The sequence below is a fragment of the Cyprinodon variegatus genome, unplaced genomic scaffold, assembly GCF_000732505.1.
Source record: "Cyprinodon variegatus isolate N-32 unplaced genomic scaffold, C_variegatus-1.0 Scaffold197, whole genome shotgun sequence".
Lineage (NCBI taxonomy): Eukaryota > Metazoa > Chordata > Actinopteri > Cyprinodontiformes > Cyprinodontidae > Cyprinodon > Cyprinodon variegatus.
In genome coordinates, this window is record NW_015150650.1 from 48,227 (window position 1) to 61,612 (window position 13,386).

A 13,386-nucleotide genomic window follows, 5' to 3' on the forward strand; every position below is an offset into this window, starting at 1 on the left:
TTTAACAAATTAAGCAAATGTTACTTATTTAACACAGGAACTCAGAGGTACAACCAATCATGTGCATCTGCTTTTATATTTCCTTTTTGGTATTTATTCATGTTGTCCTTATTTGGTGTTGTGTGTAATGAAATAAGCACTGATAGGCTCCTTTGAAAAGACTTCCTCCAGAATTAAGTATTAAAGAGCATGCAGTCTAAGGCAAACCTCTACCTCTAAAACAAAAACTTCACAGGGTTTGTTAACTAAATAAGAAGACCGCAGATCTTCATCTGATGTGAGACTCTTCAGTCATTTAAATACAGGTAAGCTGTTTATGTTATATATTATGTTCTCTTTATATGTATTCTTACTTTTAAAGTAAATCTAATATTACATATAATAACTATTCAGCTAGATTAATGCTTTAATTTTTTTGGTTATTTTGGTATTTCTAGTAACAAAAACTGGCATATTTTCTTTAACTACAGCTTCCACCGTTCTCCTGCTGCATCAACGGCTCAAAATGGTAAAACTGAACTCAAACTTTTCTGTCCTATTAATCATAAAGTCAAAATAAGAATTTAACAAAACTATGAGACAATTAATTTTATCGGAGGTGCAATTATCTTGCGAGATATGCAGTGTCAAGTAAAGCAATTAAAAGCCTGAAATAATGGTTTGAAAAATTACCAAATTGTTTAATTAGGAAATCCTAAAAGAAAAAAGAAAATACAGTTAATTTTGCAACATTAAATACTGTTTAGAAAAAGTAGGTAGTTTCTTGGAGCACAATAAAAAAAAAAACAGCGATAGCCACAAGAAGCTAAGATTCTAAATGATTTTTCTTTTTCTGTAAGCCTGTTGCTTTTAAATACTAATATCCTATTTATTTCTTTCTGTGTTTAATGTTGAGCTAAAATTCCTAATCTGTCATCCTCTACCCGTGTAGCCATTTAAGACAGCATTCAGATTAAAAGTCAGGTTGAGTGGACATTGTGTTTGTCTATTTCAGTTATCCTTTCTGTGGACCATATACTGGTCAGCATTTGAATTATTTTAACTATGAATATTTGTACATATATAAAACTTAATTCTTACTAGTATAATCTTGTTTTTGACTTTCTAAAATTCAGTTTCTGCTACAAAAATGTAATTTAGAAAATATATCATTACAGTTAGGTCTAGGAGTGTGATTTTGATCAGGAAGAATCTTATTTTAGTGTTCTACAAATGAAACATCAGAGAGGAGCGTGCTTTTAATAAATGTAAAAACGGTCTGCCATAGATCACTTCATATAAACTTATGCATTAACTCAAGCATCTTCTCCCCTGTCATCTTCCTCTACTTTGTAGCTGTAGTGCTGTTTCTCTGTCTTTTAAACTCATTCTACTTTTTTTTAATTGAATTTCTTTTTATCATTTCAGTTGGGTAAAATATGCACTTCCTGTTGCCTGTTGGTGCTCCACTATAATGGCTTTTCATACTTGTTGCGCACGTTTAACTCTGAAAGGTTCTACTTGGAGATGATTGAACTGATTCATAGCAGTCGTTGTGAAATCAAAAACTCAGACTTCACGGCATTAGGCTAGATCAATTTAGAGTTGCGGATTTTAATCTGAATTTGTTAAACCTGCTTTGTGAAACGGACCCCTGGACTGATGTTATCTCCTTGCAAGGTTCTCCAGACTCCAGCTGATTGATATTCATATTGCAAAAGCTCAATATCAATTTCTAACTTCCAACTTGGATCAATTTCAATAAAGGAACCTACAGAATTATTAAATTATTCATTATTATTCTCCACTTGCTGTTGTGTTTATCTTATTCAGTCTCAAGATGCTTGTAAAAACTAGGTGTCCACAATTTCAAAGAATTCAACTTTTGTTACTGTTAAAGATTAAAACAATCATTGAACCTTCTCTAATGTGAGGTCATAATGGGTTCCCCTCACACTTTCTTTGTCTTTTTAGCTCACATCTTTTCTATTTTATCATGGAAAATCAGTTAGTCTATCACATCAAACACGCTTTCATGCTTTTCGACCAAATCAAGGCAGTACAACACTCTTTTCTGATTCCAAACAGAGCCTATTTATTTCTCTCAGACATTAAAAATTAATCACAATGGCGTTTATTTAGCTAGTGTCTGTTAGTTTTTTCCTCCATCAGCTGTCAGTCATATATGTCCTCCTTGCTAATTTTGTTAGCTTTCTGTTATACCATTTAAAAAGAAAAATAGCCAAAACAAAAACTCTTGCAAGTTCTTTTATCTTCTCTTCTCACAAGGGAAATAGGCTTCTTTTTAGATCATTTTATTAAAGATCAGAGAGTCATTTAAATTTAATAGTTCACTTTGGCAGAGAATTATTGAGTAACTGGTTACCAGCAGATGTGCGTCACCTTTTTTCGGAAGGCATGTTTAGTTTATGTAGTTAAAGAAGGAAGAAACTATGTCCTTTTTTTCCTACAAGACTTTTGGGCTTTAAACCCACAAAATCTCTTGATTGTTTAAACTTTGGAGATTAAACCACCATTCGCCAGACTTTTTGGATCTTAATCAGATTGCATTTTACTTCTTTTCAATATGATTGTAAAATGTGCGACTCCTCTAAACAATTTTCTCTGTCTCTAAAATTATTAAGAAAAAAAACCTCAGAACTTAGAACTAACAAAACAGCTCAAGTGCTTTAGGAATTAGGAGGGATTACAGTCAACTCAGTGAGTCAACGCACTCAGTAGGTTTTTAATATATAAAAACTTTGAACCAATCTGACTGTATGATCTGGTTGAATTTTCTCAGTAAAGTGCCTTAAGATGACATGTGGTGTGAATTGGTGCTATATGAATAAACTGAATTGAATTTAATTAAATGCTATGATTACAAACAGCCAACCCCAAAAATTAGAAAACCCACAGCATTGTCCACCTCAGCAGTGTTGGTGTTTTTAAAAACAGTTCACAGGCCATTGCAATATTTCACAATTTTTCACGACCCTTGGGGCAAAAAATACTTTTTTAAAGCATGCCTAGTTGCAAGATTACTGTAATGTGGCATAGAAAAGCAAAAAAAAAAAATTAGATGCAATGATATTTTCACAGTTAGAGGTTCCGTTTTTCTATATGTGAAAGTTGCTAAAGCCCCGATCACACTTTGATGATTTATCATCAAAGTGGGAAGCAAAGAGCCCGGAGCCCAGCCTTCATCGCTGTATGTCGACGTGTGCCATCATGCTTTTGCATTATCATCACTTATAGAAAACTGACCAATAACTTATCCAACTTATGCCAGCATTTTTGACAGATTTTTCGTACGTCAGGCATACAATGGCTAAATCATCAAGGTGCGACAGGGGCTTTACCACCTCATCTCAGTTGGTCTCTCCATGAGAGTGCCCTCGTCGTTCTTTGAAATAAAACTGTGAAAAACCTCCTGTTTAACTGAACTAATAATACACTGCCATCCTAGAGAGTCAACTTATTAGAGGGACCATAAAGGTTTTGGAGAAACTAGGGACAAGGTTATGCTGCCCACAATTTTGTTTGAGAATGATGGGTGTTGTGGTGGGTTTTTGTCATAAGGTATTAGGATGAAATCTTAAAACCCATTGTTTGACCATTCCCTGGGTCAGTGAGTCCTTGGTGTTTCCTAGTGCGGGATAATGCCCTGTCTGATTTGGTAGTTGTATGCATGAAGTTGTATGAGTTGTATGTATGAGTTGTTCATGCAGGATGATGATACCATTGACTGATCCTGACCCAAATCCTGATCCAATAGAACATCTCTTGGTAACAATGTTGATGTCAATCTACATCATCTAATGAGGAACTTGCTGATGTTTTCATGCTTGCATTTGACCACATGGGGGCCACCAAACTACCGAGTACTATTTTAAGTTGTTGTAAATTGACTGGCATGCCTGATCAGTTTTTCAGTTTCACTTTCTTTGTGGCTTCAGACTAACGTCAATCATTTCTGCTAAATGTAGCATATTTTGCTCCTAGCACTTAAACTGTGTGTCAGGCTTCTTCCACAGCTATACTGTGTTCCTTGGTCTTCTTTAAGCTGTTTGTCCATGTATGTCAGGAAATTTAACCTCTGAAACCAGAGAGCTGGCTCTATAGTTGAATTATATCACGCTTTCATTACTTTTAGCTCAGCAAAACAGCTTTATATGAAATTAATTCAGCAATGTGTTTTTAGAGACCAATCTGTGCAAACCTAAAAAGAAAGTTAAGGCAAAATTTTATCTTGTTCATAACTAATAATACCTTTTATGTGTGCAACTTTTAGCTGTTGTTGATGTTGCTGCTGTCTCTGACTTTGGCCAGCCTTCAGGACAAAGTGGGGAACCAGTCAGCAAATGAAAATGGTAAGAAAAACTAGTTGAACGAGTCGACCTCTTTCAACTCTTGAAATCTAGACTGTTGTTGGAGTCAGCGTGTTACAGAGACAAAAAGAAGTTTGCACCATAAAGATAAACTTTGAGCTTGAATTTTGTTAGAATTAGGATTGAAAATAAGGAAATGTGGCAAAAATGTTCAGAATGAACAGTGTAAAGTAAGCAGACAGCAGGTGTATGGTATTTATTGTTAAAGTGATTTTAATTTAAACTAAATATTTCCTCTTTTTGCAGTCTTGTCATTGAACCAGAATCCAGTTGATGGTGCTGCTAAAATGAAAGCTATCATATCCATCTCAAAATTTCAACATGTTCTTCCTCTTGCCAAATGGAGAAAGAAAAGGCCCGTTAACTCAAAGCTCTCCACATTACATAATCAAAGCAAAATGCGATGGGCAAAATGGGAGGGTTTCCTTCCTAATGGAGCTGTTTCGATTTATAACAACTATGTTGATCGCATCGACTATGTCTGCAAAGTCAGATGCCTTTCTGGCTTTTATACCCCCAGTATGGGTGCTTACTGCCATTACCCAGACAATAAAAAAGAACTTTGTTCCTCTTCATTTCAAATCCTTGTGAATGAAGATAATTTCGAGATCTTAGAGTGGAAAGAAGATTCTTATGGTTCTGTTCCCAAGACTGCAGTAAGTACCTGCTCCAATCAAAAAATCTATGTAGGAAAGAACAAGTATGGTCTGGGGAAGGTCGATCCAAAAGATGAATGCTTTTATCTTCCCTGGGAGGGTAAAGAATATTGGTACAGGCACTATGAGGTTCTGACCCACTGGAAGGCTGAAAAGGATCTCATCTCCTCTGTCAAGTACAAAACAGACCAAGCTAAGATTTTTAAGGAGCCTCCCAAAGCCCTCCAAACCTCAACTGCTATCAACTATAGCAGCAAGCCTGTGAAGAAAACAGTTACTTTGACTAAGACAACCAAAGATGAGAGACGATGGGACACCAGCTCCTCCTTTACAGTTGGTGTGAGAGTGTCCATCAAAGTAGGTATTCCTCTGATTGTCGATAAAAGTATTGAATTAAGTGCTGAGACGACCCATGTGTTCTCAAAAGGAAATACCTGGATAGAGGAGATCTCCCACTCTGCCTCTGTAGAGCTTACTGTACCACCAAGCAGCAGCTGCAGAGTCAATATGGTTGCTTTCCTGTACAAAGTGGACATCCCTTTCACCGCCATCCTCAATCGTACTTATGAAGATGGAGAGACCAGATCCTTTGTCATCACTGGAACATATGATGGAGTCCAAACTGGGGAGATTATGACTGAAATTGAAGCATGTAAACCTTTATTCAAATCCAGGTCATTTCCCTATAAGATAAATGACATACTGAATTTGGGAAAAACTGGTATATTGTAGTTAGCACAACTTTACCAGGCATTCAATATAGACCTACAGCTGCATTTATGCTTTTTTCTCCATACTTTTTATAGATGTTCAATTCAATTTAATTAAATTCAGTGTATTTATAAAGCGCCATTGAGCACACGTCATCTCAAGGCACTTTACAGTTCACCAGATCATACAGTCAAACTGATTCAAAGTTTTCCATCTAAGGAAAACCAGTTGATTGCATGGACTCATTGAGTCAATGGCAATCCTTCAAACTAAGCACGCTTGTAGCGACAATGGAGAGGAAAAACTCCCTTTTAACAGGAAGAAATCTCCGGCAGAACCAGACTTGGTGTGAGCGGCCATCTGCAGAGGCCGACTGGGGTTCAAGGAGACAGAAGCAGAGATATAAAAGGCAACTGTAAAAGGCGGCCCCGTCCAGGAAACACTCAGCCAGCAGACAAACTCCGACCAAGCTCCCATGTCAGAGGATGAAGAGAACACTTCCAGCCAGTCACAGTCAGAGAAACAGGACTACACTGAAAAACAGGCTAATCTTCAACATCTTTACACAACGGATTAGAAACATATTTGATAAAAGTGAATTTTGGCTGCGCTATTTAAATGTAATTTGTAAAGGTCCATTAAACATTCTCTTTTTCTATAAATCATACTATATATTCTTTCAAATAATTCGCTTATTTACTTTTATTTTCTTTAATTACATGTGCTGTGAACAAGCCACTGCAGTCTTTTTCTTTTTTCTTACCTTAAGCACTTTGAATTGCCTTGCTACTGAAATGATAAATAGATAATAAATCAACCTGGCTTCCAATGTCCCTTTTGAGTCTGAAAATATTTTTTGCACTGGGAGTGATAAGCAGACATCAACAATGTCATATACTGTCACCATCAACTGACAATATTTACTCACATCCTTCAATATCTAAGCTTCTGGAGCTTGAGTTTTTGCATCAGTAATCACAAGTCTTTGTTATACTCCACTTTTACTCATATCTTATCCCTCAAGGGTCCCATATTATGTAAAATTCACAGTATAATTATTTTGTAACTTTCATATGTGTCCTGCAGGAGGATCACAAGTGATAAAACCCTTTCACTTCTCTCATTGCTCTCCACCTCTTAGCTGAAGTGGGCTCAAAAGGAGAAATAGGCTGTTCAGAGTGATCTGTAACAGCCGATTGGTAGAGCTCCAGCCCTCAACTAAAGTATTATACCATGCTCCTAGGCTATCTTTGCAAATTCTGACTGGTTGTAAAGGTTGCAGGTTGTGGGACGGGGCGTGGAAAGCCAAAACAGCTCATCCAGAGGAGGGCTGAATACGCAGCTTTTTGGTTCAGGGGAATTTTCTTGTACAAATGGGAAACACATGCTCTAGGGACCTGATTATTTAAATTATTTTATTTTTTTAAATGTAGAATAATATTGGAACTTTAAAGCATTAAATATTTGTTTTTTTTATTTTTTCATGCCAAAAGGTCTACCTTTATGAAAATGCCCAGAGGAAACATTTATATTAAATAAAGAGATATCTCACTGCAGCAACCCATGCATCCCGGCGTCTCTTTGTTATGTCTGTGGTCCATATTTCCTTTTCTAAGTGGGAAAAGTGAAAAAATGTAAACTACTTTTCACTGTTTTCTGGTTGGAAGTGATTGCACCCTTTGACGTTACACCAGTGCCCTATTTTGTCAAAAACAAGCGACTAAATTGTCTCAACTCTGTTTCGTTTGCTTCTGCTCTCTCCCCCATTAAAATAGTGCCAACTGCCAAAAATTAGTTGTGCTATTGCAGCCATGTTTTAACCAATCAAAGACTGATTTGTAGTTCATTGGCTCCACTTGCTCCTTCTACTTCTTTAATTAGTCATTGCACTTATGCACAAGATCTTACATCTTATGGTAAAACACAAAACCCTTTAAGCTATACGGTCAGATTATATGTCTAAAAAATAAAAAATATTTTTTAAACACGTCTGTCCTGGTACTGCTGAATTCCAGCACTAGGAGCAATGAGCAGTGCCGCAGAACAGTCAGAAAACCAGATTACACAGCGACTTTATAAAGCTAGACCGAGCCTGAATGTGTTGCAATGCCTCGTCTATACTGGTAAAAGTCGAAGTAACAGCTTGACCTCTTTACTCAAGTATAAATGAAAAAGTATGTGCTCCAAAAACTACTTAAGGCAGGGTTCTTCAATGTTTTCCAGGCCAAGGACCCCCAAACTGATGGTGAGATGGAGCGGAGACCCCCTAATTATATATATTGGATGAAATTATGTTATATCAAACTGGTACTATAGTCACTCTATTAACGATGGAATAATGAAAAGTAATTTCCTGGGATTATTAAAGTATTTCTGATTCTGATTCCTCGTAGATGGAACAGGTGTTGTGAATGAAACGTTGTCCAGCTTGAAAGAGCTCCTGTGTGTTGCTGAATGTGTGCGTTGATGACTGAAAGACATCTTCTGCCTCCATTTATCTGTTTACGACAGTGTGATTATTTCATGTTAATGTGGATTTAAAGACGTTTCAATTAGTGGAAAAAATTTGCAGGAGGGAATATAAAAAAAAAAAGTCTAATTAACCAAAACTTTCGCGACCCCCATGCAGTACCTCCGTGGACCCCTCGGGGTCGCGGACCCCCTGTTGAAGAGCTCCGACTTAAGGTATAAAAGTATAAAGTCACCTTTTAATTCATATAGCGGCATCTGGCTATTTTTTAAAGATAAATTTTTTGACTATTTAGAAAAATTCTTTGAGATAGGGCCAAGGATGAGGGAGGTCTTGTCGGTCTCCGTCTCTTGATACTTTCAGATATTTCAACATCTTTTTCTGAATCCAACATTGTAGCATGGCATAGACAATTCACGTTTACAGTTTGAAGAACACCTGCTTCCTTATTATGATTCCTTTGTCTAACCAATGAGTGTTTGCGTTATATCACTCATCCAATTACACTAGTTTTCACTAGATGTGGATGGTGCCAGTGATCTGCATTGGATGGCGCACATGACATGAAATAAATATTTATAAACATTAAAGGGTAACCAATTAAAATCAGCGGGGTCCGGATAAAGAAAGTCATCAACCCATAAAGGTCCGGAGACATTTTTAATGATTGTTACTTTAAACAGAATTGAACACTGAAATAAAATTTGACGTTTATGGATTTATGTTACACATAGAATTTTTAAATATAAAAAAAAATAGAAAATTTTTAAAATCTAAAGTGTTTTTTGAAGTTGAGAATAACAATCAGTTTGGTATATAGACAATTTCCTGATTATCATATTATATAAAACACCTGAACTGACCATTTTTTTCTTTTTTCTGTCTTAATGAGAGCAGAGGGCTTTAAGCTGCCGTGCAAGGCTATAAACCGGGGTTTGAATGGAGACAAAGCCATTCTAAAGCACAAATCAAGGTGCTCATTTTGAGCCTGGATCCATATTTATTTTTGATTAAAGTGCTGAATCCTGCTTCACAGAAGCAGGTTGAGCCAAACATATTCTAAATGTGCAGGGTCCGCTCCGATCTGGCCAGGTCAAGATCAGGGGCGGAGCTACATAGGGGCCAGTCCACCCTTAGCCAATCACTGGCCACCCCTACCATTTTTTCCCTCAAATTGAAGGTGTGATAAGATCAGCTTTCTCATTTTTTTTTTGCAAAGATCATAAATTACCCACAGAGTGAAATCCATCTCATTTAACTTAACATGACTGCAGAGTTGAATACATTTTTCGCAAAAGTTTGCCTTTTATTGGTCTCTATTTTCTAATTGTAGCATTTCTCTGCTGCAGCATTTTTATTTGTTTTGCAAGTTAATTTTGTGTAAATGCAGTAGTTTGTTGCTAAATAATGTATTCCCAGGAAAAGAAGCATATTTTATATTTAAAAAAAAAAAGAAAACATTCCTATGGGTGAAAGTTTAAATAATTTCAAAGTCTGCTGTAAAGAAACCATTAAAATCTTTTAACTATACATTTAATTCATTTTCAAAACATGAAAATTATTCAATATTTAAAAAGTGTATCTAATGGCACATTTAATGCTCATTTCATAATTCAGTGATTGATCTAATTACTAACTTATGTATTAGCTAGGTTACATTTCATTATTTTAAGGGACATTTATATTTTTGTACATTCATTTGAAAATATGTCTATTTTGACTTTCTGTACCCTTTTGACTTTAATGTCAAATCAGTAATAAGTCGCAAAAGATTATGGTATAGATTATGCTTATGTCTTTAAAAGGAAACTTGTCCATACAATAGTCAATGGCAATAGAAGCCACTTAAACTGCTTGGCTTGCAAATTGTTTAAACCCCCAACCCAGAAAACCTAAACATTTATTACAACAGAAGTTGTTATTTATAAATAAAGGGAAAATTAAAATTATTCTTGATATGGCAATCTTTAAAAGAGCAAGTCAAGTAAAGAGTAAAGGGATCCGGTAAATCAACTTTCATTGCACATGAAAATGGTTTTCCTTTTATTTGCTAAAAGTATCCAAAAAACTATCTTGCATTTAAATGAAAGGAAATGTGTTCAATGCACAAATCTTAACACTAATTTCAAGAACTGATTAAAACAACAGATTTTATTAAAATAATTAAAACAGAAGGAATAAAAAACCGGAACATTCAAACTAATATTTAACTTTTTAAGAAAAGAAAAAAAATACAAACTTTACTGTTAAGCATTGGTTCAGAGGAAAAAAAGCTTGTCGGACAACTGGAGGGAGGGTTCCGAGTGAAGGTACTGGCCACTAAGGTAAGCCAGTTTGTGGGCATATTTGCACGGTGCTGGGACACGAATGGTGCCTGGCCAGTTCCAGTACAGATGGCACATCTTGAATGTAAGCCTGAAATGAAACCAAATTAGTACCGGTTAGGGATACAGTTGACTTTTTTTAGGGAAAAAAAGGACCAACAATAACTCGGTAATAAAGTAGTGGGACCAGGCACCGAGAATCGATGGGAACCAGTGTTAACAAATTTATTCTCCAGGGATAGTTGAAATTTAAAATGCCAATCAGAGGAAGAAGCAGCTAAATACCAACAAAGAATCTGCAGAAGTGTTTGTCCAACCATCTATTTTAGCAGCAGGTTTAAAAGGTGTGCTTAAATATCCAGTCAGCTGAGTGCAACATTTGCAAATGGGATCATACCATCCAGCCCCCACAATGCACTGCAAACTGAATTGAGCAAGGAAAAACTCTAGATAGGTCCTTTACTTTATAGGAAAATGCAGTGTCAGACACTGGATATGTGTTAATGTGTTTTAATTTGCTTTTCAGCAATGAAGCTTGTAGTTCGTATGGACAGCAGGCTGACAGAAAAGGGGGTATGAGAGAGGGGGAAAGACATGTGGGAAAGGACCACAGGTCGGATTTGAACCCGGCTCGTCCGCGTTGAGGACTAAGGCCTTCGTACATGGGTCGTGTGCACTAACCACAGCACCATCAAAGAGTGCTCTCACCACATAAATTTTTGAGAAGATGTTAAACTTCCTGGTCAATGTATCGGAGCCTCTTGCATGATCAGTATAGCAGTTTGAAAAATAATAAAAAAAGTAAGCCAGGACAATATGAGTGAAGCACCTACCTCTGCAAATGATCAGGAGTGAGGTTTGCAGAGTTGTAGACGGCGATGTAGTGGGTGGGAAGTCCACAACCTTGACGTACGTGATGTGCCATCATGAAAAAGTCCACCCTAAAAACAGGCACAAAATATAAAATAATGAATCCAAGCATTATATAGGGCTTAAAGCAAAAAGAAAAGTTTAGAAGTTTAACACAATTTGGAAATTAGAGACCATTCTGTTGTTGAATAAATGATAATCATATGGTTATTTATTATGAAACATTTTGTGATTTTTATTTTCAGCTATAGGCAGGGAAATCTTAAACAATAGATCTTGCTTCACAATGAAAAACACACCCTTCCTTTTAAGAGCAGATTGCTGGTTAAGTCTCACTTTTATAAATGTTTAGAAAAAAATGTGAGAATAGTTTTTTTATTCTTTATCAAAATATACTTAAATATGAAATATTTAGGCTTTTTGGACTGTTTTTGTAGGAAAAATTAACTCCCGTATACGGGTTAGTAGTCATTGCGATTAATCAATAATTTAATCAATCATCAACTAATTAAACAATCGATAAATAGTTAACTTGAATTTAGACTCTAAAAACTGACTTTTAGCTGAAAGAGCAAGCCCTCTCAAAGCAGTTAGTTTACCAAAATTGCTAAATTATCGTTAGTTAAGCACTGTTTTGTATATATATATATTTTTTTTTCAAATTAATTAATCTATCGATAACTTTTTTGGTTAACTGATTAATAATCCAAAAGATTCCTTAAAGACTTTTTACGAAATCAAAGCAAGTGAAACTAAGGCTTTTTCACAGAGGAAATTCGTTTTTTAATATATTAAATGACATTTATTTATTTTTTTTACAATTTTGGTACAATTGGTGCTCAAGGTGGGTCGCTCTGATCGCTGAAGACATATTTTAGAGTCTCTAAATTTTATTACTAAATGATTCATTGTTTCAGCCCTAATATAAACATTTTGCATTCAAGATGTTGTCCATTAGTATGCTTTATTCATAAGTCCCCAGAGGGCACAGTTTTAGCTACTGTATAAAATTTATTTTGAGCAACCTTTTTCCATTCCATTGTTAATGATTCGATTATTAATAAAAGCAAAAAAAGAATCGACAAGCTGTTATATTTAGGGACCGTGAGAACACGGACTTCAAATCTGTCACTCTTTTCTAAGATTTGTGCTGAGTATTCAAGCAAGCTGCTTCTATCAAAGATGTTGTTTTTCAAAATCAATGACATAAACAAGCATATTGATGATGTTTTTAAAGACATTTCCAGTTCACATGTTCCCCTGAATGCAACACCTTTTTGGCCAGCTGTCCATTAACTGTTTTAACACGTTGAGATGTGTCATCTTCCATTGTTTAGTGCAAAACTATTAAAAAACTTTGGGTCTATAGTAGTGTGCATAGATTATAAAGGCATTTGCTATAAATTATCGTTTGTTTTGGTCCATGCCAGAAAACAATGCCAATAATGGATTCAAAATAACTTGGAATCACCAGTGTGATTTCACCATCATTAAAAAGAAAAGGACTTTTTTCATTTTTCCAATTTCCCTGTATATTTTCCCTGTTTCTATCCAGAGATCTACTTTGAGCAATATTCTTCAAACATTTCTAAAAAGGTCACTTCTAAACGTTTTTTATACATTCTGTGTACATTCACTTCACTTTAGACTCACCAGTCTCTCTGAGTGAGGGTGTGATCCAGGACAGTTCCTGGTGGAACACTGCAAAAGCCGCTTTCCTTACAGGAGTACAGAGTGGTGTTGATGCGCTTCTGGACCACAATGAAGACCAGCTTGGGCTCGTAGGCGGGGAACGTCTCGAAGCATCTGATCACCTGTGGTATCTCGTACTGCTCCACCAACTTCAGCTGGCTGTCAGACACACCGTCCCGATACACCACTATCTTCTCTGGCAGGGTGTGATTTATCTGTGCAGAACAGACAATGTCCCCGTTTTAAGACTGAAAACTTTAAATTTAAAATCCTCCTCACATAAAGCCTTAAAT

At 35.9% G+C, this 13,386-nt stretch overlaps 2 protein-coding genes across 2 annotated transcripts in view; one reads left to right on the forward strand and one right to left on the reverse strand.

The window, feature by feature from the left end:
- The first annotated feature begins 202 nt into the window (after positions 1–202).
- On the forward strand, positions 203–6,542 carry LOC107087858 (natterin-3-like). Its single transcript, XM_015379654.1, has 4 exons — positions 203–305; positions 471–508; positions 4,274–4,352; positions 4,617–6,542. The coding sequence occupies exons 2-4, from the start codon at positions 506–508 to the stop codon at positions 5,756–5,758; spliced, it is 1,224 nt and encodes a 407-aa protein (XP_015235140.1). The 5' UTR covers positions 203–305; positions 471–505; the 3' UTR covers positions 5,759–6,542.
- A 3,856-nt stretch (positions 6,543–10,398) lies between these two features.
- The window catches only part of piwil2 (piwi-like RNA-mediated gene silencing 2), a 28,834-nt gene continuing 25,846 nt past the window's right edge, over positions 10,399–13,386 (reverse strand). Inside the window, exons 22-24 of the mRNA XM_015379657.1 lie at positions 13,055–13,308; positions 11,365–11,472; positions 10,399–10,622 (exon numbers count right to left, since the gene is read on the reverse strand). Coding sequence (XP_015235143.1) covers positions 10,466–10,622; positions 11,365–11,472; positions 13,055–13,308 — 519 coding nt within the window. The 3' untranslated portion in view covers positions 10,399–10,465. The remainder of the gene's footprint in view (positions 10,623–11,364; positions 11,473–13,054; positions 13,309–13,386) is intronic.

Coding starts and splice junctions, on each gene's coding strand:
- LOC107087858 (XM_015379654.1), top strand. Junction 4,353..4,616: donor CCAGTCAGCAAATGAAAATG/GTAAGAAAAACT, acceptor CTCTTTTTGCAG/TCTTGTCATTGAACCAGAAT.